This window comes from Arvicola amphibius, chromosome 14, assembly GCF_903992535.2.
Source record: "Arvicola amphibius chromosome 14, mArvAmp1.2, whole genome shotgun sequence".
NCBI lineage: Eukaryota > Metazoa > Chordata > Mammalia > Rodentia > Cricetidae > Arvicola > Arvicola amphibius.
The window spans coordinates 1,766,703-1,787,326 of NC_052060.1; the positions used below are offsets into that span (position 1 = coordinate 1,766,703).

General features: G+C 46.2%; 1 protein-coding gene across 1 annotated transcript; it reads left to right on the forward strand.

The window, feature by feature from the left end:
- Positions 1-5,605: 5,605 nt before the first annotated feature.
- Positions 5,606-20,614, forward strand: LOC119800903 (GON-4-like protein). Its single transcript, XM_038311265.1, has 4 exons — positions 5,606-5,655; positions 7,389-7,904; positions 17,634-17,716; positions 20,479-20,614. Exons 2-3 carry the CDS (start codon positions 7,415-7,417, stop codon positions 17,687-17,689), a joined length of 546 nt encoding a protein of 181 aa, XP_038167193.1. The 5' UTR covers positions 5,606-5,655; positions 7,389-7,414; the 3' UTR covers positions 17,690-17,716; positions 20,479-20,614.
- The last annotated feature ends 10 nt before the right edge of the window (positions 20,615-20,624 follow it).

Sequence of the window (20,624 nt, forward strand, 5' to 3'; positions counted from 1 at the left end):
TCTTTCATCCCCTTCTTCTTCTTCTTCTGCTTCTTCTTCTTCTTCCTCTTCCTCTCTCTCTCTCTCTCTCTCTCTCTCTCTCTGTCTCTCTTTCTCTCTTTTAGAATAGGAATTTCTCTGTGTAGCCCTGGCTGTCCTGGAACTCACCGTGTAAACCAGGGTGGCATCAAACTGAAAGATGTGCCCGCCTCTACCTCCTGAGTGCTGGGATTAAAGGCATGCACCACTAAGCCCGGCAGGGAAGTGCCTTTCATGCTTTTATTTAGACAAGACAGAGAAGTTTGTGCTGAGAATAGCTTTGAACTCTAGGTCTTCTTGCCTCCACATTCCGAGTGCTGCCATTACAGGTGTGCACCACCAAACTGGGCTTATTTAGCGTTGGTATTCAAACTCAATAGTTTCCAGCAGGCAAGGTAAGCACTCTACCAAACTACATCTTTTATTACCTACCTACCTACCACCCACCTACCTACCCACCTACCTACCTACCCACCTACCACCTACCTACTACCCACCTACCACCTACCTACCTACCTACCACCTACCTACCTACCCACCACCTATCTACCTACCCACCTACCTACCTACCCACCTACCACCTACCCACCTACCTACCTACCTACCACCTACCTACCTACCTACCTACCACCTACCTACCTACCTACCTACCTACCCACCTACCACCTACCCACCTACCTACCTACCTACCACCTACCTACCTACCACCTACCTACCTACCTACCACCTACCTACCTACCCACCTACCTACCTACCCACCTACCTACCTACCCACCTACCTACCTACCTACCACCTACCTACCTACCTACCTACCACCTACCTACCTACCTACCCACCTACCACCTACCCACCTACCTACCTACCACCTACCTACCTACCTACCTACCACCTACCTACCTACCTACCTACCACCTACCCACCTACCTACCTACCACCTACCTACCTACCACCTACCTACCTACCTACCACCTACCTACCTACCTACCTACCTACCACCTACCTACCTACCTACCTACCTACCACCTACCTACCTACCACCTACCTACCTACCCACCTACCTACCACCTACCTACCTACCCACCTACCTACCTACCACCTACCTACCTACCACCTACCTACCTACCTACCTACCTACCCACCTACCTACCTCCCACCTACCTACCCTACCTCCCACCTACCTCCCACCTACCTACCTACCTACCCACCTACCACCGACCCACTACATACCTACCACCTACCTACCTACCTACCTACCACCTACCTACCTACCACCCTACCTACCTACCACCTACCTACCTACCTACCTACCTACCACCTACCTACCTACCTACCTACCTACCACCTACCTACCTACCACCTCCTACCTACCCACCTACCTACCACCTACCTACCTACCCACCTACCTACCTACCACCTACCTACCTACCACCTACCTACCTACCCACCTACCCACCTACCTACCTCCCACCGACCTACCTACCTCCCACCTACCTCCCACCTACCTACCTACCTAACCCACCTACCTACCACCTACCTACCACCTACCTACCACCTACCTACCACCTACCTACCTACCTACCACCTACCTACAACCTACCTACCTACCACCTACCTACCACCTACCACCTACCTACCTATCCACCTACCTACCACCTACCTACCTACCACCTACCTACCTACCACCTACCTACCTACCTACCACCTATCTACCTACCCACCTACCACTATCTACCTACCCACCTACCTACCACCTACCTACCTACCCACCTACCTACCTACCACCTACCTACCTACCACCTACCTACCTACCTACCACCTACCTACAAACCTACCTACCTACCCACCACCTACCTACCCACCTACCTACCTACAACCTACCTACCTACCCACCTACCTACCACCTACCTACCCACCTACCTACCTACCTATCTACCTACCACCTACCACCTACCTACCTATCCACCTACCTACCACCTACCTACCTACCTACCTACCACCTACCTACCTACCTACCTACCACCTATCTACCTACCCACCTACTGTTGTTCTTCTTTTTCTTAAAGACTTAGTAGCTGGATAGCTGCGCGTAGCTGCGCGGAGTCCTGAGGAACACGTGTGACCAGGGCGGCGGGTGAACAGGCGGTGCAGCGGCGGGTTAATGGCACAGACACAGAAAATAGACATAAAGCTTTATTAAGAGAGAGAGAGAGAACAAGAGAGAGAGAGGGAGGGAGAGAGAGAGAGAGAGAGAGGGAGAAGGAGAGAGAGAGAGGGCGCGTGTGCACACGCAAAAGGGGGCAGTGAGAAGAGAGGGAAGAGATTCAGGATGACTCCAAGAGACCAGGGGTCGCTGGGAGTGGGCGTGGAAAGGGGCGGGGACCAAAAGAATAACATTCCCGGGTATTTCTTACAATAAAAAGCAAAAAATTAGATATCACAGTTTGAAGGAATTGGGGCGGCGAATTCTCAAGACTGCTTCCGGCTGATTGTGGGCGTCGTCTTTGGGGGGAGGGGGAACCCGAGAGAAGGCTGGGTGCCGGTCACATCCTGGCATAGCTGGTCTCTTTGCTTCTGACTGGTGTCTGTGGCATGGAAATGTCTGGTGTCTCTAAGGTATTGGCAGAACAAAGAACAAAGTTAAATGAAGGAAAAAATTTTTTTTGGACCAGGGAATTGAGTGGGTATCTGACCTGTTTACGATGGATTTCTTAATTTGACTCCCTGGAACTCACAAGAACTCCTTGGGTTTGTGAAAACAGAAGTTTTAAGAGATAAATTTGTTTTGAAATTTGTTTGGTGAGGTGACCTGGTAAAACCTCAACCTGGTAAAACCTCTCAGCTGTCAAACTGTCAGAGATCTTTGAGAAGGATAAGATTTTACTTAAGTTACCGATTAAAAAATGACAGAGAACTTACTTGGTTGGCACCCAGAGCTACTCTTTTTAGGTCCTCCATGGTCGCTGAAGGTTGTGCTTGACCTTTTTTATTTAGCGCAGTCCTGCCAGGTTTCAGAAGACTCTGTGGGCTAAGAAATCTGTAGGAAGACAGGCCTACCTTGACCTGAGCAGCTAGGCTGTCAATTCCAGTGATTCTGTCCACGTCTGGAGGTCTTTGGATGAAAGGCAGTTTTGCCTAATGGTCAGCGCTCGGCAGTTGAAGCAAACTGTAGGACGTTGTTTCGTGCGCGTCTGTCTTCTTTGGAGGGAGCAGAGAGCTGCTGCTAGGAGCCAACCTGTCTCTTTTGCTATGAAAAGTTTTTAATAATTAAATATTTAAATATCACATTCCCCAGATCTCTGAACAGTTGAGGGCTGGATTAAATATAGCTGCAGTATACTGGCTCTTAACAGGTAAGATCCAGACTTGTAAAAAGGCAGAAAGAAACTGCTGGCAATGGAAGGTTAATGTCAGAATTGACAATGGTAGAGAACAGCTTAAGGCATTTTTGTAAGAGACTTAAAAGTACATACCAGTTTAAAATATGAGATTTAGGATTTTGTAATCTGAAATGAGATGTAATGAACAATTATTATACATAGAGTGAACAGGAATTGAGCAACGTGGATGACTCTGATGGGCCCTATCAGAGACATACCATTTGCACAAAACACATGTAGCAGAGTTAACAGGAGAATTTTAGTGAAGACCTGGTGAAGAGGCAGGGTGAAATTGGGAGAGCTTGGTCACCTGACCTGGCCCTCAGCCAAGATGGCGACGAGTCACCTGATTTGCCTGGCCCTCAGCCAAGATGGCGGCAGCCACGTGTTGCGGGGGGAAAAAGTTACAATTTTTGAGCTGTAAGGACTTTAAGTTTACTGCTTGGCTCCCATAGCTAGACCATGAACACGCCCGCAAAAAAACCGTAGCACTTCAAACCTGAAGGACCGTTCCTGGCAGGTGAAATGCATGCAGATGGAACGAACATTCAGGCGCGTGACCCAGCGTCCCGGTGACACGCGCGGAATGTTATGCTTGGCTGGCTGAACCCCAAGTGTACGAGGACCGTTCCTCCGACAGGAGAGGTGCAGCAAGACCAAGCCTCCGTCCTGGACGGGAGATCACACCGTAGTGATCACGTGGAGAGTCAGAAGCAGGGAAGGAAGAAAAGAAAAGAAAAGAGAGCCGGAGCCCCGGGCCCCGGGTGCGAGCGGAGTGAGAGGCTTTCTTGCCGTCTCAATCACGGTCAGAGCTGGGAACGCAAGCCGGATTGAAGGCCGGAGAAGGGGTTCAGAGAAGTCCCCCCCCCGACCCTAGGAATAGCCCACGGGCCGCCGAGCGCTCAATGGAGACCAGTGGGTAGACCAGGGTCGTTTGACCAGCTGGAAGGGAACTAACTCACGGTTGAAGCCGGTGTTGGATGAAGAGCCGCGCACAGGCAGGTGTTGAGATGTGAAGCAGGTGGCTTAGTCCATAGGGCCTCCGGTCCTCAGGTCTCAGGTCTCCAGTTCTTCAGCCGGTCCGGCACGGTCCTGGAACCAGGCTGGCGCCAAGCCTGGAGCCCCAGTCCCGAAATCCGGGGGACACAGCCGTCGGGTTTCGGCACCAATGTTGTTCTTCTTTTTCTTAAAGACTTAGTAGCTGGATAGCTGCGCGTAGCTGCGCGGAGTCCTGAGGAACACGTGTGACCAGGGCGGCGGGTGAACAGGCGGTGCAGCGGCGGGTTAATGGCACAGACACAGAAAATAGACATAAAGCTTTATTAAGAGAGAGAGAGAGAGAGAACAAGAGAGAGAGAGGGAGGGAGAGAGAGAGAGAGAGAGAGGGAGAAGGAGAGAGAGAGAGGACGCGTGTGCACACGCAAAAGGGGGCAGTGAGAAGAGAGGGAAGAGATTCAGGATGACTCCAAGAGACCAGGGGTCGCTGGGAGTGGGCGTGGAAAGGGGCGGGGACCAAAAGAATAACACCTACCACCTATCTACCTACCCACCTACCTACCACCTACCTACCTACCCACCTACCTACCACCTACCTACCACCTACCTACCCACCTACCTACCTACCCACCTACCACCTACCTACCTACCCACCTACCACCTACCTACCTACCTACCTACCACCTACCTACCCACCTACCACCTACCTACCTACCTACCTACCACCTACCTACCCACCTACCACCTACCTACCTACCCACCTACCACCTACCTACCTACCTACCTACCACCTACCTACCTACCTACCACCTACCTACCTACCTACCTACCTACCACCTACCTACCTACCTACCACCTACCTACCTACCACCTACCTACCTACCCACCTACCTACCACCTACCTACCTACCCACCTACCTACCTACCCACCTACCTACCCACCTACCCACCTACCTACCTCCCACCTACCTACCTACCTACCTACCTACCCACCTGCCAATTACCTGCGTGCGTGCCTGTCTGCCTACTTACCATTGTCTATTTAACATTCATCCATCATGTGTTTTGCTACTTTTTCCCTCAACTGACGTCTTAGCTCTGCGACTTCACGAGGCCCTAAAACAAGATGGCGCCTATAATTGTGCGCATGCTCCTTGATGCCCAGTTTCCGCGCCTCGGGGGCGCGCACGTCAGGCAGCGCCGTTGCCTTACTTCCGCTGGTGCAGAAGCGGAGTTTCCGCGGGATCAGTCCGGCGTCTGAGGGTACTGGGTGGTGTGTGGTGGGGCGGGAAGAGGGAGGTTGACGTGGGACTCCGGGGTGGCGGCACCCGGTTTGAGGTGCGCGGCGCTGCAGGGAATTGGGTAGCAGGGGCGTGAGCGGTGGTGCGGAGTCGGGCTAGTGCTGAGCGCCGAGGAGACCGCAGCTAGGACTCCCTCCGTAATGTTTCTCTCGGACGGTTCCCACCCCCCTGGGGGGCGGCTCCCGGATTGGCGTTCCTTCCTCAACCTGTTGGTTTTCCTCCTGGCCTCCAAGGAGCGGACTCTTGGAGCTGCCATTGTTTGAAGCGCGTGGCTCGATCCCGGCACAGTTCTGACCGAACAGCGCAACAGCGCCCGGCTGCTCCCTTCTCTCCGCTTCCATTCTGCTCTCCCTCCCCTGAAGCTCATGCAGTCATCTGTGAAGTAAAGGAATCGCCTAGGTGATTCCTACTCCTCTCCTTACTCGTTTACCGCCCTCCGTGACAGGATCAAAGAATCTTGTCTTACTTGAGCTTTACCGAGATAAGAACCCGGGCTTTTATGGCGAGGGCCTCTTTTAATGCCCTAGAGAAGGTGAACTGCGGAGGCTTAAGGTTAGCTTTACAGATCAAACTCGGAGTCAGCGCGAACATTGGTTGTAAACCTGTCGGCTTCCTCGACTACTGTTGAGTGGTCTTTCAGGCTTGAAGGTTGCCAGTGACGCTTATTCTGTTCTTGGACCTACTTATGAAAGTGAGTGTTCTCGGCGTAGAAGGGTGCAGCAAGAGGCTGGGCGTCTACTCAGGTGGCAGAGTGCTCGCCTGGCCCGCAGAAAGCTCTGGATGCACTCGAATGTTGTCAGTGTTGTCAGCAGGGTCACAAGTTCAAGGTCTTCTTGGGATAGATCGCTAGTTGGAAGCCACCCTCCAGTACCTGTGTAAATGCTCAATGCTTGGTCCAAATTCAGCAGAGCATTGTTGAAGCCCACTCTCATTCATTCATCTCTGCAGGGAATGGTCGCTGAGTGAGTATAGTACCTGCGTATTGCTGGATGCTGGAGACACCAGTTAAGGCTTTCCTTCCCTCACTGAGTTCATAGTTCTTGTGGAGGAACACAAAGATATTGCGGAGTGATATGTGATACTGTAAGATTTACTTTTTATTTTTGTGGGTTTTTTTTTTTTTTTTTTTTTTTTTTGAGACAGGGTTTCTCTGTAGCTTTGGAGCCTGTTGTGGAACTAGCTCTTGTAGACCAGACTGGCCTTGAACTCAAAGAGATCCTCCTCCCTCTGCCTCCAGACTGCTGGGATTAAAGGCGTGCGCCATCACCGTCCAGTTTACTTTTTATTTTTGGATTACATGTCTGTCTGGGTATTTAATGCGAGTGCAGGTGACCAGTTCCAGGCTGGCCCAGAACTTACTGGTGGAGCAGGCTGGCTTTGAACTCATAGAGATCCACCGCCCTCTCTTCCTAGGCTGGGGATAGAGGCCTGCACCATCATACAGGCCTGAGGTATAAAAGCTTAAGAGACTAAGGTAACACTGTTCCATAATAGTGTTCCACTAATAGAACTCTGTACTATTCAGGAGGGAGCTTGAGCTGCCCTCCTGTAATCAGTTTCTCTTCCTCCCTACAAATCTAGGCATTTGATGTGAATGTTCATGATTGAACCTGGGGATCCTGAAATGATAACTGAGCGGATGTCATTACTGTTAGTCCTACTGAGGTGACAAGGACTTGCCTTGTATCTTTTTAGGATGGACCAGAAGTGGGGCTTCTAAAATGGTGCCCTGTAACAGGAGAAGAGCTACAGTGACAGAGTCTGTGCAGCATCCGGATGACTTAGACCTGGAGTCAGCTACGCAGCCCGAACCCGGCCGGCTTAAAGACTTGGGGTCAGAGTCACCGTCCTGGGGTCAGCATCAGGAGAGTTCACTGTGCCCCGAGGTGCACTCCGTGCTTGATGTAGAAAGTCAGCTCGGCATGGAGGATCCGTCTCACAGCTCTAAGATGCTCACCCAGCATGGAAACTTACCAGTTTTGGAAGCCGTTGATGTAGCCATCTCTCAGGAAGTCACCCTTCCTTCTGTGGAGTCTTCTCATTCCCTTACTGTACACCTCGATAAAGGGAGACTCCAGGCCACGGCCTCAAGGAAATCGAAGAAAATTGTCTTCCAGCCTGGGCAGGTTACCAGAGAAGACCCAGGAGATCATCCTGTCATTGAGGAACCTACTTTATTAGGAGAGCCTGGCGAAGTCAAGGCAGAAGGAGGTAAGGGTGAGAGGTCTCAGTTGCTTTTTCCTTGCCCGTTTAGATTGAGTCACTCTGAAGTTCTAAATTCCAAAGTGCTCCACCGTTTACTCTTGGAGCACAACCATGATGCTTTAAGTGGAAAATCCCACACCTGACCTCACGTGAGGGGCCGTGTCAGAATTCTGGCCTCCTTCAAATATAGTGTAAGACTGTGTTCAGATGACAGAAAGGCTATGTATGAGTTGCATGTTTAAGCTTGGGTCCCATCTCTAGGATGTCTCGTGAATGTTCGTCTTCGTATTGGACCCAGGCTTTTCAGATAAGGGACAGCTCTGTAACCTGTGCTACTTCGTTGTTCCTTTTCCTTTTCTTGAGACAGGGATTCTCTACACAGCCCGGCTGTCCTGGAACTCACTGTGGAGACCAGGCTGGACCCTATCTCACAGAGACCCGCCTGCCTCTGCCTCCCAGTTGCTGGGGTTAAATGTGTGCACTGCCACCCCTGGCTTGTCTCTGCTCTCTGTGGCGCCTTTACAAAGAGATGTTTGTGGAGGGGATTGCTGTGGTGTGGTCTTGCCACTAGGGCTGTTTGGGTCATTTAGCACGAGTCGTGACCCATTGGACTGGGTCGAGATGGTCTTTTCCTCTCCAATTCTCTGTATTCTCTTCTAGCTACCCCTCCCCATTTCCAAATTTGATGTTTTTGCTTGTTTCTCTTGAATGGGTACATATGTACCATGTGCATGCATGGTGACCGTGGAGGCCAGAGGAGGTTACCAGAGCCTTTGGAACTGACATTAGGGATGGTTGTGAGCTGCCAAGTGCATGCTGGGCATCAAACCTGGGTTCTCTGCAAGAACTACAAGTGGTCTTTATTTCTGAGCCATCTGTCTTTCCTCCCCCCTCCCCCCTTTTTTAATGATTTATTTATTAATCGTGTATACAGCCTCTGCCTGCATGGATCCTTGCTGGCCAAAAGAGGGCACCATATCTCATTATAGAATGTTGTGAGCCACCATGTGGTTGGTGGGCATTGAACTCAGGACCTCTGGAAGAGCAGTCAGTGCTCTTAACCTCTGGACCATCTGTCGGCTCTCACTCCCCTTTTCTCTCTGAAGCTTTATTCTGCATAGCTGTGACTACTCTGTTAATTGTGGAGGAGGGCAGCGGCTTAAAGGAAGGTCATGTTTTGGACATTGAGCCAGGCTTTCCAGAGATGGAGAACCCTTTGAACTGAAGGGCCTGAAGGCTGTGGTCTGGCAGAGTGCTGGCATGGAGGCGGGCAGGCAAAGTGTATCTATAGATACACAAACAGAGAAGGATGGCAACAAGGTATCTCGGAAGCATTAGGAAGAGGTTACTCCAAGTGGCAGGTGAGGTTTCAGTTGTAAAGAGCATTAATTTTCATACTTGGGCTTTGTATTATTTCCAGTAAGTAGCCCTTGTAATAAATATAGGTAAGCAAAGTTAACACCGTCTCTTACTTTGTTTGCAGTGGCAGAGTTTGGTTTAAGGAGTCATTAAAAAGCAATATGACAAGTGAGAGTAAAAAAGTTTCAAATAGTTGCCGGGCGGTGGTGGCGCACGCCTTTAATCCCAGCACTCGGGAGGCAGAGGCAGGCGGATCTCTGTGAGTTCGAGACCAGCCTGGTCTACAAGAGCTAGTTCCAGGACAGGCTCCAAAGCTACAGAGAAACCCTGTCTCGAAAAAACCAAAAAAAAAAAAAAAAAAAAAAAAAAAAAAAAAAAAAAAAAAAAAAAGTTTCAAATAAGAGGAAGAGGAACTTTCTATAGTGCATGAGTTTGTGATATAGGATGCTGAAGGGTTAGGGTGGGAGTTTAGTATGTAAGTCATTTTAAAAGAATAATTAGGGACTGGAGAGATGGCTCAATGGTTACGAGCATATATTGCTCTTTCAAAGGACCCAAGTTCAATTCTCAGCACATTTTGAGTTGCTTACAAGCACCTATAACTTCAGCTATTTGGTGGTTGTGGCATGTCTGGTCTCTGCAGGCACCTGTACTGATATGTTTGTATACTCACAGACAAACAGACACACACAGACAGAGTGTGTTGAAAAAGAAAAGAAAGGACAACTAAACATTTAGTGGCTGGGCATCAAGCTGAGCTCCTAGAGTAGTTGCCTAACATTCATGAATTTCTGGGTTTAAGCCTCTTCAGGGCATAAAACTGTTGTGGTGCAGTACATCTGAAATTCTCAGCGTTCAGGAGGCAGAGACGGGGGATCAGGACTTCTGATGCTTACTTGGCTGTGGCTTTTCTTTTCTTTGTTTTTTGAGGCCAGCTTGAACAGGAGCCCTTGCCTCATAAAACCAAAACAAAATTGTTGGATAATTTGGAGTATTTCCAGGTGGTACAAGTCCCAGTGAAGGTTGCTCTGCAGTTTACCTGGACATGTGTAGTTCCAAAGACATCATTTATATTGATTTTAAAAATTTTTATAAGCTTTGCATGAGTAATAAAAACCAAGAGGCAGATATGGGGTTTATCCTGAAGACCAGAAAGCACTGGCTGTTACCCTCCACTTCATATTTAAAATTGGCAGTCCTATCTCCATGAAGCCTTAGGTTGAGACCTGAGTCCTCCCATCTTTCATTTTCCTCTAGCACTGGGATTAAATTTGTGCACCACTGCTGCCTATTCTCTATGGCTAACTAGTGTGTCTCCTGGGATCAAATGTGTGTGCAACCATTGCCTCGCCTGTATGACTTACTAGTGTGGCTACTTTGCACTGTTTGTCAGGCAAGTTTTACTTTTTGAAACACCAATATACCACTATATTTTCCCCCTTTTTGTCTAAAATAACAAAAGAAGGCTGTAACTAATATAAGAAAAATTATATACAGTAAGTACAATAACCTTGTTGACAGCTCTAAGATCTATCACCCTTCTCCAGTTCCAGATTTTGGTTTTTCGAGACAGGGTTTCTCTGCAGCTTTAGAGCCTGTCCTGGAGCTAGCTCTTGTAGACCAGGCTGGTCTCGAACTCACAGAGATCCGCCTGCCTCTGCCTCCCGAGTGCTGGGATTAAAGGTGTGCGCCACCACCGCCCAGCTCCAGATTTCTTTTTAACAGCAAATACAGGAGACTTCCAAGGGCTGGTAGATTCTTCAATATGTGAGCATCTAGTTGTTCCTATACCAGCTGTTCGAAAGCCTGCATCTTTTCATCTGTTAGAGGCCACTGTTTAACCCATATTAGTTTCTCACTTATCAGTTTTAAAGGCAGGACCGTTAATACCTCAGAAGGTTTGTCATTTGCTTTGTGTAGTAAGCAGGCGACCAGGCCTGCTTTTCCTCCTGCCAGGCTTTCGCACGGCTAGCTAAAAACCCGAAATAACAACACACAATTGTATTCATTTAAACACTGCCTGGCCCATTAGTTTCAGCCTCTTATTAGCTAATTCTTTTTTTTTTAAAGATTTATTTATTTATTATTATGAATACAATACTCTGCCTGCATGTGTACCTGCACCCCTGAAGAGGGCACCAGATCTCATTACAGATGGTTGTGAGCCACCATGTGGTTGCTGGGAATTGAACTCAGGACCTCTGGAAGAAGAGTCAGTTCTCTTAACAGCTGAGCCATCTCTCCAGCCCCCTTATTAGCTAATTCTTACATCTTGCTTTAATATTTAGTAATTTGTGTAGCACCATGAGGTGGTGTCTTACCGGGAAAGATTCAGCATGTCTGACCTGGTGGCTGGCTCCATGGCATCTGTCTCACTGAGGAGAGGCATGGCATCTGACTAACTTCCCTTCTTCCCAGCATTCTGTTCTGTCTACTCCACCTGTCTAAGGCCTGCCCTATCAAAAAGCCAAGGCAGTTTCCTTATTAACCAATGAGAGTCCTCCATTATTTCCCCTTTTTCTGTTTAAACAAAAAAGAAAGGCTTTAACTTTAACATAGTAAAATTTCATATAACAAAACAGTTATCAAGCAAGAATTTCAGTTACAATATTTATATCTATTTTATCTTTTATCATATCTAAGGAAAACCATAACTATCTATTCTTCAACTCCAACAAAGACTCCAGAAGGATACAATATTACCTAAGTAAACAAGAAATATGCAACTTCCAAAACTCTAGAAATGACAGAGACATCTCACTACCTGGACAGTCACTCAAAGTTCCTCTGTACCGTTGGGCCATCCATCTTCGGCCTATAGGCCTATAGTATCCAGCAGACATTTCCATGAAGCAGGAAATTCCAAAGACAGTTGAGTCACTTTCTGCTGTGTCCTGCAGAATGTCTCGCAGACTCTTTCATGAATCAGGAACCCTGAAAGACCATCTCACCTTTGGGCATGTTCAGCAGTCCTCTCTCTGTGGGTTCTCTGTGTCCAGTTTATGCAACAGTCCAGGCAAGAGCAGTTTCTTGCCCAAATGGCTATCAAATTCCATAAGGAGCCTCTTCGATGCCCATCTTCCTCTCTAAGTAGATTGGTGCTGCCAGGAGCAGATGTGTCTCATTGTCATGAAAAGCCCTAAGTTATTAGAACATTTAAAATACCATACCTTAATCAAGATCAGAAATACATATACATATAACAAAATTGACCTTAAATTTCTATCAATAAGGCAAAATTTATACCAATACAAATTATTCATACCTATATCATATCCCCCTTTAAATGTAAAAGAACATTTATAAACAATATTTGGGAATATGGGTGCAGTTCTTTCTCTCCAAACTGCTTCCTTCTGTATGGGAGCGTTGTTATTTAGGTCTTTCATGGTGTAACCTGTGTGCCAGGGTCATCTCAGTCGGCAGTTGAGTGAAGTTAATTTCTTTGAGGGTGTTCACAGCAACCTTTCAGGAGGGCGCGGTCTATCATACCATATTGGGATAGAAGCAATCCACAGGGTCTCATCCTCTGTGGAAAGAAAAGAAGGACTTTTTCAAAGCATCATAACCTTAGATCCAAATTTTGAAGTCAAGGTATTTTCAAAATATCTATCTTGGATTAGTTCAGCTGCATTTATAAACAAATATCTTTTAGCAGCTGTTGCTCCTTCCTCAGCATTCAAACAATTCAAAGAGAATGTAATAGCATACAGTATCAAGATTCTCTGTGTATTTTCCATCTTTATGTGGCTTTATTTAAACCTTTATTTCTTTTATTTTTACTTTTATTTTTTGAGACAGGTTCTCTGTATATCTTTGTTCTGGAATAACTCTGTAGACCCGGCTGTCCTTGAACTCTCATAGATCCCTCTGTCTCTGCCTCCACAGTGCTGGGACTAAAGGCGTGTGCTACCACACCTTGAACTCGAGAGATCTGTCTGCCTCTGCCTCCTAGGCATTGGGATTAAGGTGTGTACCACCATACCCTACTCTCTCTTTTTTCTTTTTTTATTTAAGAACTTTAACTTTTAGCCTGCATATATTTTTAACACACTGTAAACCATTTAGACGTTTTCTTCGACTTTGAATCTTTCTTTTACTGTATATCTCTCTTTTTGTGACCACATGAGTCTTTAATTTACCAAACAATATTAGTAGGACTAAAGCCGTGGCTTTGGTGGCTGGATCCAGCCCATTCCTTAGCTTTCCAGCCTCGTGGTGGAGGTACTGGCTGTAGCCATTTTTATTGCCACAACTCTATGGCGTTTCAAGGTCCCTGCCAGCGGGGGGGGGGGGGGGGGGCAGTGGTGGCGCAGGCCTTTATTCCCAGCACTCGGGAGGCAGAGGCATGCAGATCTCTGAGTTCGAGGCCAGCCTGGTCTAAAAGAGCTAGTTCCAGGACAGACTCTAGAAACTACAGGGAAACCCTGTCTCGAAAAACCAAAAAAAAAACCTCCCTGCCAGCAAGCAAGCTGCAGCATTCTGCTCATAGACCACACTCAGACTGCCTGCCTGAAAGAGTCAGAGTTTGCTCTGGCAGGATGGCTCCGAAAACCGGCATTTTAAAACAGCGCAACGTTTTTCCTGCTACAGCTGAAAACGGAAAAGCATGCGTTCAGCTTTTCATGAACACCGTTTAAGTGTTTCGTGGCAGGACCTCTTAAAAGAGCTGCAGGGTTTTGCAGCTAAAGCTGAGTCAGGAAGCCTCTCTTAGATGAGAGTGTTCGCTTGCCTCTAGCAAGCAGCCAGACCTGAGAAATTGCTGCTACCAAGAAAACATGCTTTACTCTAGTCTTTCCCAAGCTTTCTCAAGCTTTTTGTGGATTCAGTTATCCATGTGGGCGCCATTCTGTAGTGATGAGGTGAGCAGGCATGCCTTTCGTCCTGCCCAGCTTCCGCATGGCTAGCTTTATACCCGAAATAATTACACACAAATTGTATTCTTTTAAACACTGCCTTGCCCATTATATCTAGCCTCTTACTGGCTAACTCTCATATCTTGCTTTAACCCATATCTAATAATCTATGTAACACCACGAGATGGTGGCTTACCGGGAAGACTCTAGCATACATCCATCTTGGGCCGGATCTTCATCGTGTCTGACCCAGAGAGGAGAGGCATGGTGATTGCCTCACTTCCCTTCTTCCCAGCATTCTGTTCTATCTACTCCACTCACCTAAGGGCTGGCCTATCAAGTGGGCCAAGGCAGTTTCTTTATTAGCCAATGAAATCAACACAAACAGAAGACTCTCCCACATCAGCATTGTGTTCTTGTACAGCCTGAATGGCTGGTGACCTTTGTCTCTAATATCTTCTAATATGTTCCCTAGAAACAAGTTTTTGGGGCTGCAGGAATGTTAATCTGAGTTTTCTATTGCTGCAATAGGTCATAACTTCACAAATTGACTGCAGTATTAGCTACATATGGCTTCAGCCTTCCTCTCTGTTCTTCTGGCCCTATGCATTCAACCCATCTTGTGCTTTGTTTCACTTGAGATAGGGTTTCTGTTCCTAGGAAATGAATATCTGCCTCTTGAAGAGGCCAATTCGGGTGCCAAGATTCTGGAATAATGATACTTACATCCGCATCCGTGTCTAGTAAGCCTTCAATAAAAATGCCATTTATACACTCTTAGCTTTGGTCTTTGATCGTTTATAGAAGTCTGCTAGAATATATGTTTTCTATGTCCTACTGGAGTTTTTGATTCATGCTCCACATTTATTCCATCATCCTGACCAGTATGGTTTTTCACAGTAGGCACTGGATTTTTTAATTTTCCTGATGAGACTTTTCTCCACAGTAACTGGGAATGATTGGACCATGTTTGTCACGGGGGCCTGCAAGAGGCCCCCAAAGGAGTTTCCTGATAGTATCAGGTTGCCTTGTCTGTCTTTTGTTGACCTACATTCATTGGTCCAGTTCCAGTCTTTGCCACAGTTCATACATATACATGATGGCTGAGTCCTATTCTTGCCATTCTCAGAGGAGACATTATTCCTAGGAATTCCTTGTCTACAGTCCCTTCTCAGATGTCCTATTCTACCACAATCACTACATTTGGCATTTTGATGTCTCCTCATACCTTTGGAAATTGCTTCTCCTATCCAAGATTTAGTACTATAGTCAAGTGTCTCAACATTAATTGTATGCATGATCCATTCAGCCATTGTTGCTGATCTGACCTTTAAAGGCCCAAGGATCTTTTTGCATTCTAAGCTGGCATTCCCAAAAGCCAAAGATTCAATTAGTACATGTCTAGCTTCTGGGTCTGTTACTCCTATTTGTACAGCCTTCATTAATCTTTGTAAAAAGATTCTCTCTGACACTGTTTAATCCTAATATATGATTCAATTCTCTTTCCTAGTTCCTGAATCCTGTCCCAAGCATTTAAAGCTGCTGTGCTACATAGGACAAGGTGTGTTCATCATAAAGAGCCTGATCCTGAGGATCAGAGTTAAGTCCCTCACCCAGAATTTGATCTTGGGAAATCTCAAGTCCTTTTGCTTTTCCTTATTGCTCTAAAATTTTTACTTCTCTCCAATAACACTTCCAAGGCAGCTGTGGTCCATTTTCTAGGACCACTGAGATTAACTGAATCCAATACTGTGGTGTAGGCTTGTTACATGTAGCCCACATTTTGACCATTTCCCTAAAGAAGGACGAATGTATTCCATAAGATGCAATTGCTTGTTTAATTTCCTTTAGATTAGTCATATGTATGGGTCTCATGCATATTCTTTGACTACTTTAGGGCATTTGGTGCTAGATGCTCTTTCTGATGATATCACCAGATAAGCAGCTAGAACTGTGGGTAAACTATTCTGGAGTTTGGTACATACTGATGAGGCTACATTTTGTCTTTGTACCTTTTGTCTCTTGTTATCAAAATCGATAAGCTCCTTAATCTTTTTAAATCTTTTTACCACAGCCTTTACCACTCAGTCATAACCCTTTGACAGAGTCCAATTAATACATTCAACAGCACGAATTCTCTCAATGCTTCAGCACGCTATGTCATTGACTCAGTTTTGTTTGTCAAAGTGGTTGCTTCCTTTTCCAGAGTGCTGAATTTCCCTTTTAGCTGGTCATTATTAGTCTGTAAAGACTGTATGATTTTTAAAAGTGCCTCATACTTGGCCCTTTTATCAAACTATGTTTTTAAGGAGAATATGTGAAGGACAAAGCTAATTCTCAGAATCAAATAGAGGGATGTAGAAAGGAAATCATATAAACCTTGGATAACATCTTGCATGGTATAACTAAAAAAGCTATTGAACCTGGATTGTTAAATTATTCGTCATCTTGCCCTTTTAAATTATAAATTTATAATTTATCTTTTAAATTATAAATCTTACCTGTGGTTGAGTTTTAGCTGGAGTAGGTGCAATACTGATAATTGCTAGAAGGTGTCATGGTGCACTAGTAGCCACGTGGCTGGCTTGAATCTGATTTTAGTGTTAAATACTAAAAGATATGCGCTCAAATTAAAAACAATTACTCAGTGTAAATCGCAGACTGTGTACTCTGCGGAAGTCCCTGACTGGCCAGCAGCCGAATGAGCACAAAGAGAGCAAGAAAGCAATGCTGAACAGAGACACCTGAGCTTCCGCAAGCTCCAGAAAAACTGGACCCAGAAGCTAGATGTGCTGTGGCCAAGCTGCTTAAGGACTTGGAGCAGCTCTGAGGCATTTAATGAGAAAATCTGACGGGCCGCTGCATGGAAATTCTGTACCCAAATGAAGGCATGGAGCCTGATGGCGGCTGGGGGAGCCGTTGGAGACCTGAGCCCCATGATTCAGTGCCAACTGTAGGAGTTAGCTCAATTCAATTTAGCCAGGCTAGCTAAAAGATAAAACGATATTTTCATTTGTTATAAGGGAAAAATTCATGAAACAGGAATGAGACGTCCAAACTCAGCTGTGCTGCAAGGGAACCATATAGAGAAGACACCTGGGCTGAGTGCCGGTTTTGTCCAGGTCCCAGAAAGCCACACCCTCACTTGGTCCCACCTCTTAAAGATAATTGGTTGGCAGATTCCCTATCATATCATAATTTGTATTGTGCACCTGGTAAACAAGGTTATAACTTTAGTTATAACTACTTAGTCTTCATCTCCCTCAGAGACCCCAAAAGGAAATAATATTAACTGAGTGAGCAGGAAGTATGAGCAAGTGACTTCCAAAAAATGTTGGAAATGACAAACACCTGGCTGCCTAGACAGTCACCCAAAGTTCCTCTGCAAGACTGGGGCATCCATCTTTGGCATACAGACCTAGAGTATTCAACAGATTTTTCAGTGAAGCAGGATACTCGCAGTGCTGTCCCACCTTGTCTTGATAATGTTTGGCACTTACTCTCTTTTGTGTCCCATTAGGACAGCATTTTGTAAGCAGGCGAAGCAAGATCACTTTCTGTGCCCCTTCAGACTGAACATGATGGCAGTGAATGTTGTTACTGGTAAGGGATTTCATGATGGCACACCTTCACAAATAAGTTTGTTTTGTACTGTACATATGCTTCTATCATTTAAGTATGCACAGGGGGATCCTTTTTAAAAATTTTTTAAAATAATTTATTTTAACTTTAAGTGCATTGGTGTAAATATGTCAGTTCCCAGGGAGCTAAAGCTACAGGCAGTTGTGAGCTGCCATGTGGGTGCTGGGAATTGAAGCCGAGTCCTCTGGAAGAGCAGCCATTGCTCTTAACCGTTGAGCCATCTCTCCAGCCCCCGAGGGAGATCCTTTTTTAAAAATTTTTTTTTTTATAATTTATTTAACTTTATGTGCATTGGTATGAAGGTGCCAGATCCCCAGGAACTGGACTTACAGACAGTTGTGAGCTGCCATGTGGGTGCTGGGAATTGAACTCAGATCCTCTGGAAGAGCAGCCAGTGCTCTTAACCACTGAGCCATCTCTCCAGCCCTCAGTATGTGGTTCTAATGGAATATTTCTGTAAACAGGGTGGCACGTACCTGTAATTCTGTCATTTAGGATGTTGAGGCAGGAGAATTGCTGTGGCAGCCGTGTGCCCCACCATCACAGACAGACAGACACAGAGGGAAACATTATAGCTGCTAAGCTGACTCAGTGAATGATGGTGCTTGCTGCCAAGCCCGATGACCTGCATTTTATCCCTGCATCCCACTGGAAGCAGGAGAGAACTGATTTCTGCACACTGTCCTCTGACCCTGCCCGGATAAATAGATGACAAAAACAATTGTAAAGGGAATTGTGGTGGTATATCTGCCACAATTCTTTCTCCCATAGGATGCACCAGTGAGCCTTCCGATGCTGGAATTTTCTTTGTAACAAGGAATTAACCCTAAAAATTCAGTTACTTTTCTGATTTTAAAAATTGTATTTCTTTTTTTAAATATTTATTTATTATGTGTACAATATTCTGTCTACATGTATGCCTGAAGGCCAGAAGAGGGCACCAGATCTCATTATAGATGGCTGTAAGCCACCATGTGGTTGCTGGGAATTGAACTCAGGACCTTTGGAAGAGCAAGCGGTGCTCTTAACCACTGAGCCATATTTCTTAAGGTGGGCAATGGTGGGGCATGCTGTTAATCCCTGCTTTTGGGAGGCAGAGGCAGGTGGATCTTCGTGAGTTCCATGCCAGCCTGGTCTACAGAACTAGTTCCAGGTCAGCCAGAACGGTTACACAGAGAAACCCTGTGTCAATCCCTACCTCTAACATAGACAAATTTATTTTTGTGAACATCCTTTTGTGGAGGTCAGAGGACAACCTGTGGGAGTCTGCCCTCTCCTTCCACCTTTTATCTCCAAGGGATGGAACTCAGGTCATTAGGCTTTGCAACTTGGGTCTTCTCCCGCTGCTCCATCTTGGTGCTCCCTAAGCCAGTGCTTCCTGCATGCTCGGCAGACTACCATCCGCGCCATATAGATCCACAGCCCAGTCTAGCTCTTCTGGAGTGAACTTTGGCTGCTGATGTCTTTCAAGATATGTTTCTGTTTCAGTTAATTTATTTGAGTCTATTATTTACACAACATTACTCCTAATAGTCTTCTCTTTAGCCAGTGTTAGGATTCTGGCGGGAGCTTCACCACCTGGCTGCACCTCACCTCCCTGTGATATCTTTTAAATACCGGTGAGACGCGTAATGACGTCTGTTCTTTCATTCTACTCCTCGTTCTGATAGTTTGTCTTCTTTCTCCTTTAAGTGTAAATAGGCCCTTGGCATAGTCTTTGTGGTTTTTGTTTTTAGGTGTTTTCTTACTGTGTAGTCCTGGCTGGCTTTAAGTCAGATTTCTGCCTGTGCCTTCCTATCAAGTGCTGGGATTAAACTCTGGGATTAAACTGCTGAGATTTGCACTTTTTTCTTTCTTTCTTTCTTTCTTTCTTTCTTTCTTTCTCTCTCTCTCTCTCTCTCTCTCTCTCTCTCTCTCTCTCTCTCTCTCTCTCTCTGTGTGTCTCTCTCTATCTCTCCCTTTCTTTTCTTTTCTTTTCTTTTCTTTTCTTTTCTTTTCTTTTTGAGGCTGTGTTTCTCTGTGTAACCCTGACTGTCCTGCAACTCACTGTGTAGACTAGGATAACTTTGATCTCAGAGATCCACCTGTCTCTGTCCCCACCCCCTTCCGCCAGTGATGGCCTTGAAGTGTTCCCCACCTTGGTAACATAAAAATGTTACCAAGGCTGTAATAAACCATCATTGTCACATCAAAGTGTGTGGCTCTCGGGGCTGGAGAGATGGCTCAGTGCTTAAGAGCATTGCCTGCTCTTCCAAAGGTCCTGAGTTCAATTCCCAGCAACCACATGGTGGCTCACAACCATCTGTAATGAGGTCTGATGCCCTCTTCTGGCCTGCAGACATACAAGCAGACAGAATATTGTATGCATAATAAATAAATAAATAATTATAAAAAAAAAAAAAAAAGTGTGTGGCTCTCAAAGTCAGACAGCAGCCGGCGGTGGTGGCGCACGCCTTTTAATCCCAGCACTCGGGAGGCAGAGGCAGGCGGATCTCTGTGAGTTCGAGGCCAGCCTGGTATACAAGAGCTAGTTCCAGGACAGGCTCTAAAAAAAAAAGCTGCAGAGAAACCCTGTCTCAAAAAACAAAACAACAACAACAAAAACAAAAAACAAAAAAAAGTCAGACAGCAGGCAGGTTGGTTTCCTTCCACTGTTGGTTTGGGACGGAGTTCCTGGAGAAGGTGTTCTGGAGAGTCTGGTGATGTGCTTGGTTCGTTTCCAGAAGAGCAAGAGAGTGAAGAGAGTGACCAGAGGAAAAAAACCAAAAAGGGCACCAAGAGGAAACGAGATGGAAAGAGTCAAGAACAAGGGACGATGGCTCATGACCTGAAACTGGATGACATGCTCGATCGGACCTTAGAGGATGGT